General features: G+C 42.5%; 1 protein-coding gene across 5 annotated transcripts in view; it reads right to left on the bottom strand.

The window, feature by feature from the left end:
* EEA1 (early endosome antigen 1) overlaps nt 1-19,684 on the bottom strand; it is a 76,971-nt gene extending 57,287 nt beyond the window's left edge. For 2 of the 5 annotated variants that reach the window (XM_052774236.1, XM_052774237.1), the window contains exons 1-3: nt 19,525-19,684; nt 10,893-10,985; nt 7,775-7,897 (exon numbers count right to left, since the gene is read on the bottom strand). In XM_052774236.1, coding sequence (XP_052630196.1) covers nt 7,775-7,897; nt 10,893-10,985; nt 19,525-19,548 — 240 coding nt within the window. In that variant the 5' untranslated portion in view covers nt 19,549-19,684. Of the gene's footprint in view, nt 1-7,774; nt 7,898-10,880; nt 10,986-19,524 lie in introns of all 5 variants that reach the window. The other 3 variants (XM_052774238.1, XM_052774239.1, XM_052774240.1) reach the window with 3 other exon arrangements.
* Nucleotides 19,685-19,950: the final 266 nt, after the last annotated feature.

Here is a 19,950-nt window from a genome sequence, read left to right as displayed (position 1 = left end):
AATCTTGTAGGCATTTTTGTTAGTTTGCAGGAATTTATATCAAGTGCAAGATATTCCTATATTGGGACCATGCCTGCCCTGGACAAAGAGGAGATTGTGCAGTTACAACCATGAGATGTGACACTGGTCACCGCGGTGAGGTGTCCTTTCCAGTAAGTCTGCACTTGGCTCCCCTAAGTACCAGACTTCTTTACAGAAGCAGCAAGTATGAGAGCAACGTTCTTATATTTGAAGAAGGAAGCTACCATATAAAACATGCACAGTTACACTTTTCAAAAGGCTGTATTTGCCAAGAGACACTTGGTAGATTTCATTTTAAAATGCATTTAGGAGTTACTCTGCATAAAGCACAGCCACAGAGAAGTGAAAGGCAATTCATATTCTTCATTTAATAAAAGCAAAGACATCACTTACAGCCCCTGCAGCACTGCATCGTAACTCATAACTCCCTAATTGATGTTTCTAATTGGGCTTTATCTTTCGCTCTACATAGGGAGAAAAAAGCCCAAAAGAAGTTAAAGGATGATTAGTTGGGTTTTGTTTTTATAAATACAGAATCTTTCCACCAGGAAATGACAATTTCTTGAATCCAAAGCGTTTTGCAGACACCTGTCAGTTAACAGAAAATAAAAATAAAACCACAACCACCACATGCACAAGTTTTTATGAGGAAAGAGTTCTTAAGATCACCACAAAATTGCTGAAGCAAGACAGAGCAAGAACGGTAAAAAAGAAAAGGAATCCAAACCGAAACCCCATATACATGCACAAACAAGCCCCTAGGAGTCAGCACACAATTTACAGCTCAAAATAGCCCCTGGCCCAGCAGTCAAGGCACTCCAGTGAGAACGAGAGAGGTGATAAACTTCAAATCCCAATTTTCTGATCCCAAGGGAAATGTTCTTTTTCAGGTGGACGCCTGTGAGCCATGCCTAGCACCCAGCACCTCCACAGCACCATGCTGTTCACGGTGGGACAGGCCTTCCTCGGAGCAAAGACCCCAAAACACACCAGTTCCACTCGGAGCAGAACAGAAACTGCTACATAGAAGTTTTGTAGGAAAGTGTCTCACCTCAGCTTGAGTTATAACGCCAAATTTACCAAAGATCTCAGACTCCATGGAAGCACCAGAGGCTTCTTTACTTGCCTTTCTCAAGACAGACTTTCGAGTAAGTCTGTAGAAGAACGTTTGTAGCTATTTTTCCCCTTCTAATAGTTAAAATTTACTTTCAGGCCTGATAAAGTTAAGCTTCTCAGTGCTCTCTCTCCTAAAAGGCATACGAGATAAATGATTCCTTTCGGGTAACATTAATATTCGTACGAACCATTAATACAGTATTCTTTGGGAAGTATGCCAGGATGCCAAAAGCAACACTGGAAGGAAATTCTCGCCACAAGAAATACCGTATTTATTTTTATTGTACCAATATAATTTACAGGGCTATTAACTGTTGGAAGAACTTTGGCCTCCCACATCGAAACACGCTGCCCAGCGGAGCAGGGGCGCAGACCCACAGGCACATGGCACACAGCCAGGCTGACTGCAGGCTACCGTAGAGCCCCCCTAGTCCTCAGGCTATTTTAAAACTGATTCAGAAATAGTATACGTAACAAAAAAATTAAGGTACAGGACTGAATGGATTCTGTTTCTCTGGGTTCTCCTTGTATTACTCTGTAGGACTGGGGGGGAGCAGGGTAGTGGTATAAAAATGTATTTCTGAAAATTTCAGCCTTCTCAGAATATTGTCTTACTTGTAATGGTTTTTTCCTCACCATTCTGCGCAAACCTGATGTAACGGAGTTGTGTAGTATGACAAGACATTTTGAAAAGCAGTATTTTCCTTACTCACTAGCAAAGAAAATTGAAGATTTTCAAAGATATATCCTCAACAGGCTGAAGCCTTCCACTTGAGGTTTAAAAAATAATCAAACATTTACATGTAGGTGTCTACTCCTCAATCACTACCAATGGAGAGCTATTCAACACAGTTAATGGAGGAAGAAACCAGTCAGCTGACCTAATAAATGTGTATACCATATGTAGGGTCAGCATAACAGCTCCCTGGGCTCCATCATCAATAACTGGAGCTTGAGACACCTACATATACATGCATTAAATCTGTCTTCATCTGCCAACTGCTCTTTTTTCCCCAGAGCTTTAATGAAATGGTCTTTGTAGAGCTAATATGAAATCTTGTCTTAAGCAATTAATGAGTGAAAGCACAGCTTACTTTATTCAAAGCTCCTTTTTCACAAAAAAACCCCAAAACACCTGCAGTTATCTGGCAGAAAGAAGATGACTTCTTGAAGAACAGTCCCACGGGCAAAACAGTTTTTACAGGATGGAATTCAGATTTGCTCATCTAGTTGAAGTCCAAGAAAAAAGGCACCCTATTTAAGTTTGAAAGTCACAGCCATATCTACCCAGCTTCCTTTGCATTTTCTTGAAATATGTGATGACTGTCTAGTCTATTCTCCAATCCCATTTTAATACTGCATAGAAGTGAACAAGTGGTCCCATTCAGGCTGCTATGATTGCTGCTGATCTACAGCTGTATGTGTTCAAGAGCCATATAGCATGGATAGCGCGCACACAGCTCCTGCAACATCTTGAATTTTTATTCCAGCAATTATGTCGTGAGTCAAGCTTAAAGAACCAAGGAACTTTGCTGTTTTCCACTGAGAAGTCAGTTTTATTCCACAAACACTCTTCTTGGAAAATATTTAAGTACTGTGGTGAACAAACACCCCACACACCACCACCTCACCCCCCCAAAAAAAAACTCCACAGAATTTCAGTATAATTGATACTTGTACCATATGGAAAAGATCAGTGACTATTCTACCATATAGATGCTATAGGACAGCTAAGCCCAATCCAGTATGCACTTTAACATGCTTGGCATCCACATGCCCAGCTTTAAGTTTAAATAAATTCGAGTTTCTGGCTTCGTCTTTGACCTTCCAGAAATACTGGGCAAGCACTCAAGCCTACAGCCTGTTTCAGTGAGCTACATGAAGAAAAAGCAAGAGCTGTGATTCAAGCCCAGAGCTGTAACACCTTCCAGCCATGACCTATGTTTGCCCATGTCTCAGAATCCAGTCTTACATTAACAGCTCTTTCACAACTGTATTGGTACGATAAGCTGTATGCCGTGAATAAAGTCCAGCCTGTTTAAAAACTGAAAGTAAGTTCAAGAGCTGTATGGCATGTTCACATGCTCAGAGGCATAAACGCTTTCCTGGAGCTGATTTTATTTTCTGTGTGTCGTGAATATTTGGAAAAATTCTAAATTCACCATTCACATTTTCCCACTGCAGGTGAACCTCCACAACCTTCCCTGATAGAAGATACGCATCTTCACCAGCATTTAAACAGTAACTCTAAACTAAAACTCAGATATTCTCCAGTTACAGTGATTTAAAGGCTGAAACATTTTACACGACAGAAGATTAGGAACTGTATATACTTAGGGCCAGAGGACAGAAACGTACTGATGTTTCAGAGCTGAAAGATGTATCAAGTATTTTCTAGGTTTTATTTCCCAAATATGTATTGACACAATTAACTGAACCCTCAGGAAGTTCTCAGAGGCACATTAAACTGTCTGCCTAGACAGCAAGGGTAAGACCACATTTTGTAATTTATTTCAGAAGTCTTACATACTAATTAAAAAAAAAAAGAGAGATTTTAAGTTAAAGAATAAATAAATTAGGCCACTCCCTTTATATATTGTTAAAAGGAAAATACAGTTGACATTTTTTCCATGCCTTCCACCAGAAAAAGCCCTTTCCCCTGTGTTTACATAAACAATAAGATGACAGTGGCTTCCTCAGATAACATCTCTATTTAATCATTAGAAAAGTAGGTTAAAAGGTCATGTTTTATATAATTAAGACCTGCAGTCCATTTCAATTTTACAACTAAGTATTTAACTTTCTGGACAAAAAGAAAAAAGGTGTCTTGCTACAGTTTATTTTATACCAGACTGCAGATTCTCTGTATTCCCAGAAAAGAAGCTGGATTCTTCCTGAGAAGAATAGAACCAACGTAATTTCTAGTTCAGTTCTCTTCTGTTGTTATTAGTATTGATGAGTAAGACTACAATTCTGTCACAACCTACAAGACTACAATTTTGTCACGAATTAGAAGTTCTAATCCAGTGGATTCTCTGTTTCTTAAAGAAAAGTCGCATCACATAGCTAAGTCAAATCAATCCAGTATCTCTAATTCCTCATTCTCTTAGTATTGTTCAGATGTTGCAGCAAACTAATGTACTAATGTAGTTCAACCAGCGATTTTTGTTCCTGTGGAAAGCAAGCAAGGTGAAAACAGCTGCCACAACCTAATTTGAGAAGGAACTAAAAGAGCAGCCAAAGAGAATAAAATATCAGCATTAAAGCATTGACACAATGTTCTGTGCAAAACCAGCCCGCAACATTCTAACAGCATCCATAATAACAGAAGATGCAACCAATTGCGTCTACAATAAGAGACAAGTAGGAAAAAAAACACCATAAGGAATGAGGTCTTTTCAAAGAAAGACAAAAAACCCCCACATTTTTGCACAACTAGTATGCCAATTTACACTCTAGGCAATCCTGCTATGAAAAGCCTATTCAGAAAACATCAGGGTCATATCTTGCTCCTATCGGCCAAGAACCACGTATTTACTAAACATCTGGAAAGTTATGAGGACTACCCAAAAGACCTGTTTAAAAATTGCCTTAGATTTAGCCTAGTTGTAGATAAGACTAGATATTAACAGCCACTATATTCTAAACATTGCAGGGGTATCATACAGTGGGTTTTTTGGATGCCTCATGAGAAACTGGGAAGGGAAGTCTGAAACTAAGCCTCTCTAACTGACTCACTGTTTAGATGTCCTGAGCATCCAACAGACACAGTCAGGAAATGCTGGACATGGTTTAGAAATGTATCATTCCTTTAGGAAAAAGAAAACAAAACAGAAGAAGCCACACAGCTTTTGTTATTGACACCACTGTATACAAGAAAGTTGGGGAACAATGTCCCTGTTTGGGAACATGGCAACGCGTGTGACTTCCACACGGCATTTGTTTGGCTGAGTTGGCTATATACAGACAGAGAGAGTTGCCAACATCTTGGTGGTTGCTCCTGCAGCTGAATAAGCCTTTGTCTTTTAAAGTAAGGCTTCATCAGTGTTTAGGGGGCAGGGGAAAGTATTTCACTGTCATTTTCACCAGTCATCATATGGTGCAACCCCTAGTTAGAAAAATGAGGGCTGCACAGGGAGCTGTTTAAGAGGAAGACCATAAATAAGGCGGTAGGTGAGGGGCGAGGATCCCTTCCCACAACAGGACATCAGACACCTTTGGAAACTGCAGGTGTGGACACCTGTCTGAAGAACAAGACCAACTCTCACTGCGTGGAGGATGGAGAGGAGGGAAGGGCAAGGAGAACAGAGGGGCAAATGATCTGATTTACTAAAATTTTCATCAGCCAGGAGGTTCTATCAGTGGAAGACAGGTAAGTAAAGAAGGCTATAGGCAAAATTAAGAGCAAACTACTAATGCTTTTGTCAACCAAGTGATAATTTTTCAGGTCTCTCAAAGTGTGACTAAACACTGGCCTTGCAGCACATCCTATCTCCATGTTCAAGGAGAATGCACTGGCAAAAAAACTGAACTTGGGAGCTTCTTCGGCATTGTTTCCAACAAAATGTATTTGAACTTTTCAGAGTAGTATCCACACACAATAGAAAGCCAAACACCAGTTTAAGTAAGCCAAGCTTAGCAATGCTTCATGTGCCTGCTACATAAGATGACATTGATAACATCATATTATTCTTACAATGCTGCCCCAGGAACGGCAAAGATGGAATGAAGGTTGACAACCTGGTTGTGTTGCTGTTACAGGATCACAGTGTGCTTGCTGCAAATGCAGACTATCAGTTTCCATCAACAAATGCAAACCATCAGCTTCTCAGTAGTCAAGTATTTTAAACTTTACATACTAGTAATGATGAAAGCCATTAACAGATTTCCCCACTTTTTCAATGCTTCTATGCATGCTGATATAACAAAAGATCAAACTGAAAAAAAAACCCCATATATATTTGCATTCTTTGTTTCTCACCTCTTCCAGATATTTACTTAACCGCTGTACCAAGAAGAACAGCTTTAGCAACAGGAAACAGCAACAGCTAGAAATGACTGAATTTGCATTTCATGTGTTACACTCAATACACAAGTTCTAATCAAGTTAAAAAGCTGTAATCAGCTATTGACAAGTAATGGTGGTGGAAAAACAAAAACTCAAAGTGGGCAAGAACCAGCAGTCAGCTCCATGAAACTACGTTAAACACAACCCAGCTTAAATAAAAGAGTAACTTCTTCAGATAACCAAACCACCTCTGATGGCTCACATCCCACAACCAACTGATACCATTGCATCAGGAATGCCACAGTCTGTCACCGGTAAGTCACAGCTTATTCAAGTAAGGCATTTGCGCTGTGACCAGATAATAAAGAAAATAAAAAGCTGACTTGACCACGATCAGAGCCCTACAGATGGTCCCTGCTTCAACAGGAGGCAGTGAGGAGTCAAGCGAAAGCCAGTCCCCAGTTGTCCTGGCTCTGAGGAGGTCCCCCAGCACTCCAGCAGAGCAGCACAGGCTAGTTTTACCACAGATCCTGCTCACTTTAACAGATGACACTTCACCCTTGAAAAGAGATCTCAAGTAACTCTAGGACAATCAGTGTATTGATGGCTTTCATCATCTTTGGGAATAACATCCCACAATTTGAAGTTTTCCCTTCAAAAATAAAGTGTAAATACATAGCAAGTGTAGGGAAGGAAAAAAGCCCTACTTAGCAAATGCATACAGCAACAAACACAATAAAATCACATCACTCGCACAGCCTAGAATAAACACTTTGATTTCAAAACTAAACAAAAGTAACATCTGCAGAAAGAATGCAAAACTTCACCTCCATACAAACCCATTTTGTGCATGGCAAGCTGCCTGCTCCCAGAAGTCAAATCTACTCTCTGAAGGTTCACAGCAGGAAAAATTCAGATAGCCTAGTGCAGCTGGAGGCTGTTACCTTACAGAATCTAAATTCTTCCAATTAAGGAGCGTAAAACTGCATACTTTAATTGTGCAGTTTTACGCTCCACAATTGGAAGAATGTAGAAATGCACTATTTATAATGTCTGAGACAGCCTTTGCATTTTGTTGGGGGCATAAAAAATTCCAATAAAATTCTAAGTAAAAAATTGGTTTTATAATTATTTTTATAATGTTGCTGCAATACATAAGGCTCTTAAACATGTTCAAGAAGAGAAGCTTCTAAATTTTTTATATTCCTGTCCTCTGTTCCATCTTTTACCCAATGTACCTATCTCCCACTAGAAATCTGCTTTAAAAATAGTTAGCTAATAAGAGCTCGAAACATTTCTTTTCACAAAGGATGTACCAGATCCAATACCACATTTATCACTATACTGAGTCAGCAAAAGCTGCTCAAAAAGAATACATTGGTGACTGCAAGTCTCCCAATACTGCAAGTGTTTCATGTGAGAGACAACTGCAAACCAGAAAGCTAAACACAGATTCATTCTTCTGCTGAATGTATACTTTGGAATCATGCATAAGAGATCAAATTATGTATCAGCAAGGAATCAAATGAAACAATTTAAAAAGCTGACACCCAAGACACGAGAAAAGATGTATGTTCATTTAAAGCAGCCCATTACCAAAGCTATTGAAACAAAATAAACAAGACCCACAGTAACAGCTGGGAGGTCACGAAGCTCCTGTCTTCCTTCTGTCCCAGCGTGCTCATTCTGGTAATGTTCAGACAGATCAGTGGGAGTTACACACACTTTCATACATAGTGGACAGATGAAGCCCTGTGGAATGTATATTTGTTTTTAAGAAACTAATAAAGACAAAAAAGCAGATCTGGAATCAAGTGCTGTTCAAATTCTTACGCTGAAAGTTCTCTACAATCACCAAAAGCAAAGTCTGTTTTCCTTTTGGAAAGATAGTTTTTGCAAACCACATATCGATACCACAGAAAAGGCAAGAAGGAACAGTTATTAAGAACATGAAAAAAAACAAATCTAAAACACACTTTAAAAGCTAGCACCATGCTGCGCACTACTATGTTTTCCAGACACTCTTGGTACCCCCTTCATGTGACAGAGGAATAAGTTGCATAACAAATTGTGAATGGACCATTATAAGGCTTCATGTCAGATCCATCGCGCAGTTTCCCACAAGGGTGTTCAGATGTTTCACAGAGGGAGACAAGAGTGGTGCGGTGAAATTGCAGAAATACCCCTCTAAATTAATAAGCAAGTTTGCTGCAGCAGGAGAGGCCTAGGCGCCAGCACAGCTGCACGCCTGGCTGGCATGGTCACTTAGGGAAAAATACGTACCTTCCTTGGTAGAATGAAAAAAAAAAAAAAAAAAAACAAAAACAAACCACCTCGGTAGAATGAAAAAAAAAAAACGAACCACCTCAGTATGCTCACCAGACATTTACCAAAGCCAAAAGTTAAATTGGTTTCTGAAGAACAACAGCTTTACATCTTCAAGACACGTGCTACATGCTTAAACCCCTAGAAAAAGCAGGGTGGAGAGTCAAGTGCTCTGCCCCACGCCGCTGGCCGGAGGATGCCTGCGCCTCGGTGGCAGAGCACTACAGAGGCAGGCAGAACAGACTGAACACAACCCTCCGTGCGTGCATGGAAAGGTTAAGGCCCCTTCCAAAAAGGATGTCTGTGGCACCCGCGTCTAGCTAACACAGCCACATTACACTAATGAAAGCGTAAGCACGCCAGTGGACTCGCTGCAAGCATCGAATATTTAGCAACCCTGTACTGCAGGCAGAGTTGCACTGGGACCTAAGCTACAAATGTAGGATAGGTTCAAACGCTTCCTCCTTGGGCAGACTGCACAGTGAATAAAAGATGTATCTACACTGGACTACAGGTCTACGTGTGATCTTAAGTACTGACGCGGCCACAGATGGGATTAAAAGAGACCTTCACCTCTCCTTGAGCGAGGAACAGTTTGAATTCAGACTTCCCCACTCCTTTTGTCTCATATTACTATTCTCAAAAATCAGGATTGATTTCCACCAGGCTTGAGGAGGTAGAAAACATGAGAATCTGCACGGATTTAATAATTACTCTCCACTTGAATCTTGCAGCAATACAAATTAGAAACTCTAGCCAAGAAACTGGAGTGAAAATAAGTCAACTGGATTTCTGACTTTACGTAATACTGGAGAACCAGGCGGGAACGTAACGATAAAACGGAGAGCAAACGTTCTGCAAAGTCTGGCTACGGTGCTCCTGGAGAGAAGCTCTCAGAGAGCCAACACCTCAGGCCAGCTGCGCAGGAAAAGGAAGACCAACAGAAAGGCTTGAGTTGCATGCGGTAACACGTGAATCGCAGGAGAGTAAAAACCCGTCACCAGCTTCAGAGCTCAGTTTCAAATAGTTTTTGAAATAGTATGCTAAGGAGAACACCCCATTTGTAATTAACGCAACAGATGGTGGAATTACTGACAACTAAAAGATACTTTTTCGTGTTATACAGTATCAACCAGAAGTGACACGGCAGCCTTTGGTCTGGCCCGTTTTCAACTCAGTAGCAATGGTGCAATAGTGCAGGCACACCACCACTTTGAAAGCTCGTCCTATGTCAAGAAAATACTACTACATTAGTATTGAGGTATCTTGTGACACCCACCAGCTGTACAGTCACTGATATTGCACTCCTGTTAACAGAATTGTGCAATTTTAGCCAAACTTTGGAAAGAAGCAATTATGTCATTGCACATTTTTATGCCTTAATTAACTACAAAAGTAATGAGATTTTAGTCTGCAATTTAAGAATATTTATTTGCTTCAGGGACAGTGTAAATACGCGTACAAAACAGATCTGGACTCACAAATGCGTGAAATGTATAACATGCAGCAAAATATTAAGGAATGTCTGATCATACTGACTGTAATAAGGCTTCAAGAAATAAGAAAAAGCAGATGCACAGATCGAACACAATTAGGATTTTAAACAGCGCAGTGAAAGTTTCTCTTATCTCTTATCATAGCAGACATAGGAGTATTTGAGTCATCATACACTTTATTCAGTGTAAGAAAGGGCACTTTGCTCCCTTTAATGCTGTAATAGGAGTCATTAACCTTGCACTGCATTTGTATGCTAAGCTTGAAACATTTTCAAGCTAGGTAATCAGGCTACATTAGCACAAACTAGCTTCAACAGCCAGTGAAGTCAGTTTGCATTTTTCAGAGTTAATATTTGACAACACTGTAAATCCAAAGACATTGTAATATGGGATTGAAGCAAGAATAACAACTTATTCTGCTGGTTAAGCATGGCATACAGCACATAAAAAAAAGGGTAGGATTTACAAGTGGTACATTTATACACCAATACCAAACAAAACCCAACATGTTTGATATTTCACAAGGAGGAGGAGGTGGTTTCCAGTATACATTTTAGCTTAGCAGAAGCAAGGTGGAAAGGGAGTACAAGTGTGATAAAATGTTAAGCCTCATTTTTCGGAACTCTCATAAAAGATTTATTAACGAGGAGTCTTAAGCTTATGTCTCATTGCTTTTAATTTTAATAATTCATCTCTAGGATTACAGAAAGGATTGCTTGTGACCATCTAGATAGATAAAGCTAATTCACGGTCACATATAAATATGGCCTAGCCTTCCGTTTTTTATTTAAGTAACAACCAATTCTTAGAAGATGACACTTCTGTTTATTTAGTACAGCATTTCATTTATTTAGGCAGGGCATCAAAAGTTACTCCCAAGAGCACCCAAGGTTTAAGACTCCAGTCCCACGTACAGTGTACAGTACCTCGGAGGAGCCTTCGTTGTTCACATCCACGGCATTTCCTGGTGTGGCAGATGAATCCGAATCCGAGCTCTGAGACCCACCTCTACCCGGAGTCTGAAATAGAAGGGGGAGAGAAAAATGAGTGTCTACAGACTGTATTTAATAAAGCATGGTACATATCCTATGTAAAGGCCTCTCTTCTACTTGCTGGAATACAGAAGTATTTTCCCTCCAAAAGAGTAATGAAGTGAACAAACTGATGAGTAATTACGTAATTTTCAGTGCAACGCTTCAACAAAAGCTTTTATCCAAGACTCTCCATGCATCAAAGGACAGGCAAACACCAGAAGCAAAGGCCAGGACTTTAAACCACTTCCTCTCATGAACGCTCAACACAAAACAAAGAATTGGGCTAAACTCTGCCCTTATATCACTCAATCTGATGTTAAATTAAGTCTCTATATCCAATAGGAAAACACTAGAAGTTACAGTTTCAGAAGCAGTAAATAGTATCATACTACTTTCTTGACAACTTGTCTACAATCTGAACAAGCCTTTAAATAATCGAAAGACAGAAAACTAAAGAGTGAGGACTCTGCTGATACAATAAGCATGCAAGCAGGTACACTGGCTTGATTTGGAAAAAATAAAAATAAAAATCAAGCCTGTAGTAAAGTTAAAACATCTTAATCAATAAGACAACCTATAAAAATAAACTCCTTTGAATATGTTGACAATCAGAACAGTATTGATTTGAAACTATAGATTTAGAGAAAATAACCAAATAAATTTGAAAAACTACATGATTCAACATCTGGATAGATGGATCACAGCTTATAATCCTTATTTAACTGTAACTTTGATTTAAATTTGATTTAACTTCTCTTACTCATCTCCAGAACACCACTGCTTGACCAATGGCAGAAAAGTTAGCATTCTCAAAGCAAACATCAGTAAAGAAATTATCTTAATACTGATATGCAATCCTAGTTTCAACAAAAAATAGAAGTTCATTATCCAGTTCCATGACGACAATTGCAAATGGGATGAAGTAATGCTACTGCTGTATTTTAGCCCTTCTGGAAATACTTGTAATGTTATAAGGGATTTTCTAATTTAATATAGGGGGATTAAAGGTACAGAATTTTAAATATATATATGGAAATCTACAGAGAGAGGGACAGAAGCAGATAAACAGTTTTAGTTTCTAGATCTTGGTGTCTCCAAAATCTTACTTGTTTTAGAATTTTCTTCCTCAAATATATCCTTTTTTTTTTCCAGACAACTCAGCTATATAACCTTTTATAAGATACCTGCAGCACGTGTGCTTCTCCATACTTTGAAAATTAAGTCCATTTTCCTGCTTTGTTTTGTAAAGAATGTTGTATTTCCAACTTTCATAAAGATAACAGCCTTTTATTACTGAGCAAATAAAAAAATATGTAATAAAAAGGTCAAGTTTACTGATTAAGGACTTAATTCCCAGCGAGATGCAGTTCAGTTTTAGAAAAGCTCCGAAGACTGGCCAAGGGGAAGTGAGGAGGAGTGACACAGCAAGCTATCAGGGCTGGTGACAGTAAGTGAAGGAGAGGACCATCTCTCCTCATTCCAGCCTTCTCTGGCATCACCAGTTAAGTGATCAACATATGCTGGCTTTCCTGCTCCTGTGTCTTTTTTATTTTAGCTGGTTTATGTTTCTAAAGAAAATGAGAACACAACATAGTTTCCTTCTAGTACAGCATACAAAAGCAATAGGCAAGGTGACACAAGCTCTCCAAGTTAATAATAGGAGAGGCAAAAAAGGGTGTAAGCAAAGAATACAACGTACATGCGAGGACGTCAAAACGAAGGCATTAGCCCTTCTCCTCCAGGTCACTGATATAGACCGTAAACAAGGCACATCCCAGCATGGACCACGGCTGCACGCTCATCAAGTTTTCATACGACATCAAACTGGGAGGACCAGTTGATACCCTCAAGGGCAGGACTGCCATTCAGAGGGACCTAGATGGGCTGGAGGAACGGGCCAACGGGAACCTCATGCCATTCAACAAGGACAAACGCAGAGTCCTGTGCCTGGGAAGGAAAATCCCTGGCAGCAAGAGGCCTCTCTGCTGAAAAGGACCCGGGGCTCACGTCAGACAGCAAGCTGAAGAGGAGCCAGCAGTGTGCCCTGGCAGCAGAGAGGGCCACCAGCACCCTGGGCGGTATTAACAGGAGCCCGGCCAACCGACCAAGGGAAGCGATCATCCCCCACTGGCCAGCACACGTTGATCCACACTGAGATACCGCAACCAGTTTGGGCTCTCCCAGTCCGGGGAGGACATTGATAAACCAGAGCGGGTTCAGCAAAAGGCCACCAAGACAAACTGGGGCTGGAGTACCTGCCCTGAGGGAAGGGGGCTGGCTCAGCCTGGGGCAGAGACAGCTCTGGGGGGGCCTAGCAGCAGCCCCACCATCACCTATGAGGAGGTCATCAAAAAGAGGAGGCCAGGCTGCTCCCACCAGCGCACAGTGGGAGGACAGGACACAAAAACTGGAACACGAGAGGTTCCCACTGGACGTAAGTAGAAGCTTCTCCACCATGAGGCCAGGCCTGAGCAGCCTGCTCCTGACCTCCGAGATGGTCCTGCTCGCAGCAGGAGCTCAGACGAGAGAGCCCCTGAGCTCCCTTCTCGCCCAAATTGTTGTGCGAGCTCTGAGGCGCTGCCCTGCGGAAACCCACGTCCTGCAGGAGAGCTCCGAAACCCAAGTTTAGTTAATGAAGACATGGATTGTGTGCATTGACGGTCGGAGGAACAATATCTAAAACAATTGGTAAGGCGTAGCCAAGTTTCTCAGTAAGGCAGATAAGTTAGAATATTGCATCTAAACAGTTATTGCATAATCTAATAGAATATTGCATAAACAGGTTTCTTCAGTTTATATAGTTCAGAAGTTCCCTTTCCATGCAATCCAGAAACCACACTCATGCAACCCAGAGGTAAGGCTCACTTGTGAACCCATTTTGTGCAAGAACAAAGAATCCAAAGAAGATATATATATATACACTTCTGTCTGCCTAAGGGAAGATGAAGAGGTCAGGTGTTAAAGCTTTCTTCTATAAAGGAGCTGAACTTTCATGATATAAGAATCATTTTCTTATTGAGAGGAATTTTTAAAAAGGCTTTAGAAATCTCAACATGATAAAAAGGCTTTTGTAGGGCAGTTAACTATGGCGGCTCTTCTGTTCTAGAAAGCCTGGAAACTGGGACCCCTGTCTGTCCCAGCATCTACATCCACAAGTAGAAATGGGATGGTTTGAAATGGAGAAAGCATCAGCGTTAATGGATATGCACTTCTTTACTAATGCTTTACAAAAAGACTCGTTCCACTCTTCAGCTCCAAAAACTGAACAATGTACCTTCACGTAGCCTTGGACAGAAAGACACAAGAGCAGAGGGAGAACCTGAACAAGACCTGATAGCCTGGGCAATGGCAATACGAGATGGTCCAACCATCTCTTTAGATGGGCAGCATATACCTTCCACTTCTGCAATACCTGAGCAGATGCTTCCAGCATACCTAATGAGTCATTTCGTCCCAAACCCAAGAATCTCCTGAGACAATTAACACAGTATTTTCTTCACTTTATATCGTAACTTCCTATACGATGCTGCTCTGCATTGTTAATCACTCATCACATTTCACCCCAGAGTTGACTGCATTTCACAGCAAGATTTGCATATTAAGTTCTGCTAGTTCTAGCACTACAAATTGGAGATTACTACAACCTCCAGGATGAAAGCTCTTATATTAAAAGTACAGTGTTATTACTATGTGGTTGATTAAAGTATTTGCTTTAAAAAACACTACAGACATGCTATAATCGTACTAAAAGGCACCGCACGGCATGTCTTATTACACACAATATACAAGGCAGAAATTATTAAACAGTACCTGGTAAAATCCCTTTAACCTTTCAAAAAACAATGTGCGAGAAAGCATATTTCCAAGCTAGATTTAGAAAGCTTAGTACAAATAGGTGGCATCTTCTGGTGAGTGGCATGCAAAGGGAAGGAGGGTGGGAAGGAAAGAGGACATTAAGTAACTTTCAAGACCAGGAGAAACACCCCATAGCATCCATTTGCAAAGTAATACTGACTAGCAAGAAAAAGTTGAAACAAATTTGGAAGGATGTTCTGGAAACCAAGACCATAAATGCAATTAACTTATCTTTCAAGGCTGTAATATAATTGAAACATCCTTCACTAGGCAAATAAAGAATGAGGGATTGGGAACATTTTTTTTAATTGATCATTGCATGATCAAATAGGTTCACACACGTTTAAGCTAGAGTCCCAGACCACCGTTATATCACGTTCCACAAAAAAAAAAAAAAAAAAAAATCAAATCACAACACATCAAACAACTTAGACTTTGTGAACTAAGGGAAGACTCAGAATGATGCTCTTTGTTTTCAGTTGGACTATACAGAGGAGGAAAAGAATGACTTATGAATCCCATAGGAAAAGTAAATTTTCACACAGGCTACTGCATATGTATTTTTACAAAATTAACATTTGACCCTTAAAGGCACACCTGGAGTTGAAAGACTGATGCAAAATTAGTCTCTCACCCAGCATATTTCTTTCCTAGCTGTCAGAGTTATATTTGTTTACTTTGTGGAGAAGCATATGTTTCTACTACTAGCACTAGAGTTGTAGAAGTAATATGCTAAACTTCATAATGTTGTTCTCTGTGTTTTCGCAAAACTGTAAGCTAATATAAAGAAACATCATTAACAACAAAAGGATGACAACGATTGCAGCTTGTTTTCTGAAAAGGAATAGAAAATTATATAATGAATGAGTTGAGCTAATCCATTAAAGTGACGGAGTATAAATATGGATCGCTACCGTGTCATTTTTGCATAGTCATTTATCTGTCTATAGCCACACTCCATTCAGTCATGATACCCTTTTCAGCAGTTTTAAATTCAGAATAAATTAAACCTTTGAAAAAATATGTTAAGCCTTGAGAAAGTCTGAAAAAATATCAATTTATACAGTTCTCCCAGCACAGATTTAAATACTACAGAAGGGTACTATTGTCCAAACCTATTAAGGTCCTGAAGCAACAAACAAGACACAAGAATGAGAAGGTAAGAAGGCCAAAGCCCTTGTTATCAAACAGCTCTCGGTGCTAGAAACAGAGTACAGTGCAATACAGAACAGTAATGTTGTTTACTTCTAAAGAAGTGTGATGCTATTTTATGACTCTAAAATGAAACGACTCCTGAGTTCACAGGACATAAAACCTTTCTTTCCCATCGTGCCATCGGTTCCACGCAAGCAGACCTTGTGCCCAGGAAGACCCTTCAACCCCACAGGGAGGGCACGAGCACAGCTGCAGTTCAGCATCCATCTGAGTAAATACACTATCTACCGAGTCCTGCAATTATAAATGTAAAAAGAAAATTATAGGTAAGGCATGAGATGCAATGCATCCCAGACAAATAAATACCTCTGCTCCCGGGCTTGGAGTAAGGGAAAAGGCGACTGTACTACCCAAGCTGCAGCAATGCCTGCAAAGCCCTGTTCTCCACCCAGACTCAAGACCAAGAATTCAAGCATTGTTAGAAACAGAGCAATAGGATCTTACCACCCAAACACAGCACAATCACTAACAGTTGTAGACAGCCAGTTAAACACAAAGAACGAAGACAAAAACTAATGTAAACAGTAGTCATGCTGGCCCAACAGATGACTCCTACACTACAAAACATGAGTGACAGGAAGAAGGCTCAGAAGAAGGTCAAAGTAATCAGTTTTCCACCAGCTGAAAATAAATGCCTCCTCCTTACAAAAAGTGTTTTTTTTCAAGTCTTGGTATCTTGCAAATATAAGAAGTGAGGTCTGCTTTAAGAAACCAGAGGCAACAGCCACTGTCCCAGTAGTAGATGAACAACAGAGAGGGGACACAATGGCCACAAAGGGCCTTCAGAGTTGAACACAATAAAGAAAAGACAGCTCTCTAAAGAATATGTTGACAAAAATCAAAGTATGTGGGCAGGAAAGTTGTGTCTTGGACATTCCACACAGATGGTTTTTGGGAAAGACTACCTTTTTCTAGATGAGCACGACAAACAATGCATGAAACCAAAAAGTGGCAAGAATGCATGAAAGAGGGTAGAGTGCAAATGTACACAACAGATGGATTCCTGAGATGTCACATTGAAAACATACGTAAAATTTAGAAACAGCTTGCAGGAAAAGGACCTAAAACGAGGACCTAGTTGAAGACAGCATGGAGATACTAACTTCAAAAACTAAATGAGCAATGTTCAGTAGTAACAAGTATATAATACTTTCTATTTGGAAAATATGCCATTCAAAGTCACCATGAAGATGCTTTTAAAAACAGAAATTACAACTGTGGAAGAAATAAAAAGGTGATCAGGGAACAGAAGAAGTATAAAAAAGAAACATCTCGTGTTTTAAAACTTCAGGAATCAGAATTTCAAATAACTGACTAAAACTATAAACAGTATCTTTGTAGCTTTTGTCTTCCTCCTTTGCAGCTTGATGGCCAGCTGAGTTACAAAAAAAAAAAAAAAAGGAATGCAACAAAGAATTCCTTTTTTTTTTTTTTTTTTAAACATACTTTCATAACTCAAGTTGTATCACCAGTAATGACTAGCCATCCAGCTAGAAAGGATGGCATCACCTATAATCAAATAATAAACCCAGTACATATACAAGAAACTACATTTCAGTGACTGGAAAGAGGGGGGTTGCCAGCTACATTAATGATGCACAAGAAAAGGGGCAAGAGGATGTTCCTTGGCCTTCCAATTACTGCCTCACAGATGTGAAAGATTTTAATACTTATGCTCTTTATGAACAAATCTGACAGCGAGCTAAGGCTCACTTTTAACACCAAAGTACATCAAAAGTCTTTTTCATACTTTGCCAGCCACAGATTTTAAGTCAAAAAGGTATGCATGAGGTTGTGCATGCAATCACTACTTTTATAAAAGGCCTAAAGCCCTTTTAATAAGAGGTGGATTTTTAAAAGCATAGTTATTTGCACCAATTAGAAGATTAACACTTTTAAAAATCTTGGCATTTCTCTATTTATTTTTTGGGCAGGAAGAAGTCTGTTTCACCTTTGTTGGCAATCGGCTCTGCTGTAATCCTGTAATTTTCGGGAGCCACTGGGGAATAGTTATTTGTTTAAACTTTTCAGAGAAGATCGCTGTTTCTAACACACGAAAACTTTTGCACTGAATTTACATTTTTATAGGAAGCGTTTAGCTGAACTTAGGGGCAAATTTCCTTTGGCACTGCATCAAGTTTTCCTCTATCACAGAAGCTTTCCTTGACGGCCTGTTATTTGTCAGAATCAATAAACACCCAGTTAAATGCTGCCAATATTTAATTAGGTCCGTACTGAGTTTCCCTGCTTGTTAGCAGGGCTTCCCATCAAACTTCAGGAAGGAAGTTCTTCCCCGTAAACACAAAGGTCCAAAGAGACTACGAGCGATCTTCACCTGCTCAGGGTCCACGACCGAAACACAATTTGAGGCACGCTTCACGCTGAAAAAGTTGGCGGTACGCATACCGACGTACTTTCTTCCCCTCCGTCAACTCTCATTCTCGCAGCAACGCTCCCTTGCACGGCAGACAAGGAAAGCGTGCCAGCATTTCCAACAAAACACCCTTTCACAGAGGCGTTACGCAGACAGCGCGCGTCGAAAGAGACGCCGGATAAAAGACGGAGGGCAGCCGGTTCCCCCTCCATCCGCGAGCGCCTGCGGCACGACACCGCTCTCCTGCGACGTGGGATCTGGAGCGATGCCTTCCCACGGCCGGCCCGGCGTGACTCAACCCTTTTCGGTTGCATCCTCCAGCCGAGCGCCAGCAAGGAAGAACCACCGCCGACACCTGCCCTTCGCCAGCAGCACCTCCCTTGACGGCTTCCACCCCGGCCGCAACCCAACCGCGAGGCGGTCCAGCACCGCGGCGGAGATCGACGCGCGAGGGTTTTGGAAGGCCAGAAGGGTTTCCTCAACGACTGCCACAACTTGGGTTTTTCCAACCAGGCAGAGCTGACGGGAAAGCCGGTTCCCGGCACGAGGCAGACGGCTGGCCGGCGGCTGCCGGGCTGCCTTTCGGCCTTCGGAGCCTGTTTGCCCGCCAGGGAGAGAACCCCAGCTCGCCGCCGGCGGCTCTCCCCAGGCCGGGCTTATCGCCTGAGCCTGCCCCAAGCGCGGGCCGGCCCTCGGCCGCGGCGACCAGCGAAGGCGGCGGGCGCAGACGCCACCGCCGCGCCGGGGCAGGGCCCCCCCCCCCCCTCCGCCTCCTTCGCCCGCCCAGCCTCGGCGGACGACCCGGGGACGAAGCGCGGCGAAGCGCGGGCCCCGTCCCGTTACCGTCGGGCCGAGCACCCACCCGCGGCGGGGGAGGCGGACGAGCCCACGGCCTCCGCCACGGGCCTACCCCCCCCCCCAGCCCCTTTCCCCCGCGCCGCAGGCCGGGCCGGGTTGGGCCGCGGCGGCTGCGGCCCCGCCGAGGGGGGAACGGCCGGCACCAGGAAGCGGCACCTCCCCGCCACGCCACGGCAAGGCACGCCACCCTCAGCGCCGCCGGGGCGGATCTCGCTGCCTTACCCGCTGCAGAATGCGCCTGAACATGGTGGCGGAGCCCCCGGATGCCTCCCCTCACGGGCGACGGCGGCCAAGCCGAGGAGGGAGAGCTCCCGCCCCCGCAGGAGCCCGGCGCGGCCCGTTCGCCCCGTGACAGGAGCAGCAGCAGCAGCAGCCGCCGCCGCCGCCGCCGCGGCCGGGGAGGCGGGGGCAGCCACCGCGCCGGGGCGGGACCGGCGCCGGCCCGCCTCAGGGGGAGGAGGAGGAGGAGGAGGAGGAGGAGGGACGGGGCTGCCGCCCGGCCGCGGGGAGCCGGGGGAAGGGAAAAACGGGAGGCCGGGGCGGGAGGAGGAGGAGGAGGCCCGGCCGGCGGGGGGGGCCCGGGCGCTTTCCTTCTGTTGTGGCCTCACAACGTTCTCTGGAAGCGGGCCCTGGCCCCGGGAAGGAAGG

The sequence above is a fragment of the Harpia harpyja genome, chromosome 23 (assembly GCF_026419915.1).
Source record: "Harpia harpyja isolate bHarHar1 chromosome 23, bHarHar1 primary haplotype, whole genome shotgun sequence".
Taxonomy (NCBI): Eukaryota; Metazoa; Chordata; class Aves; order Accipitriformes; family Accipitridae; genus Harpia; species Harpia harpyja.
Note: the sequence above shows the minus strand (reverse complement) of the source record. Positions and strands in the feature narration are given on the sequence as shown.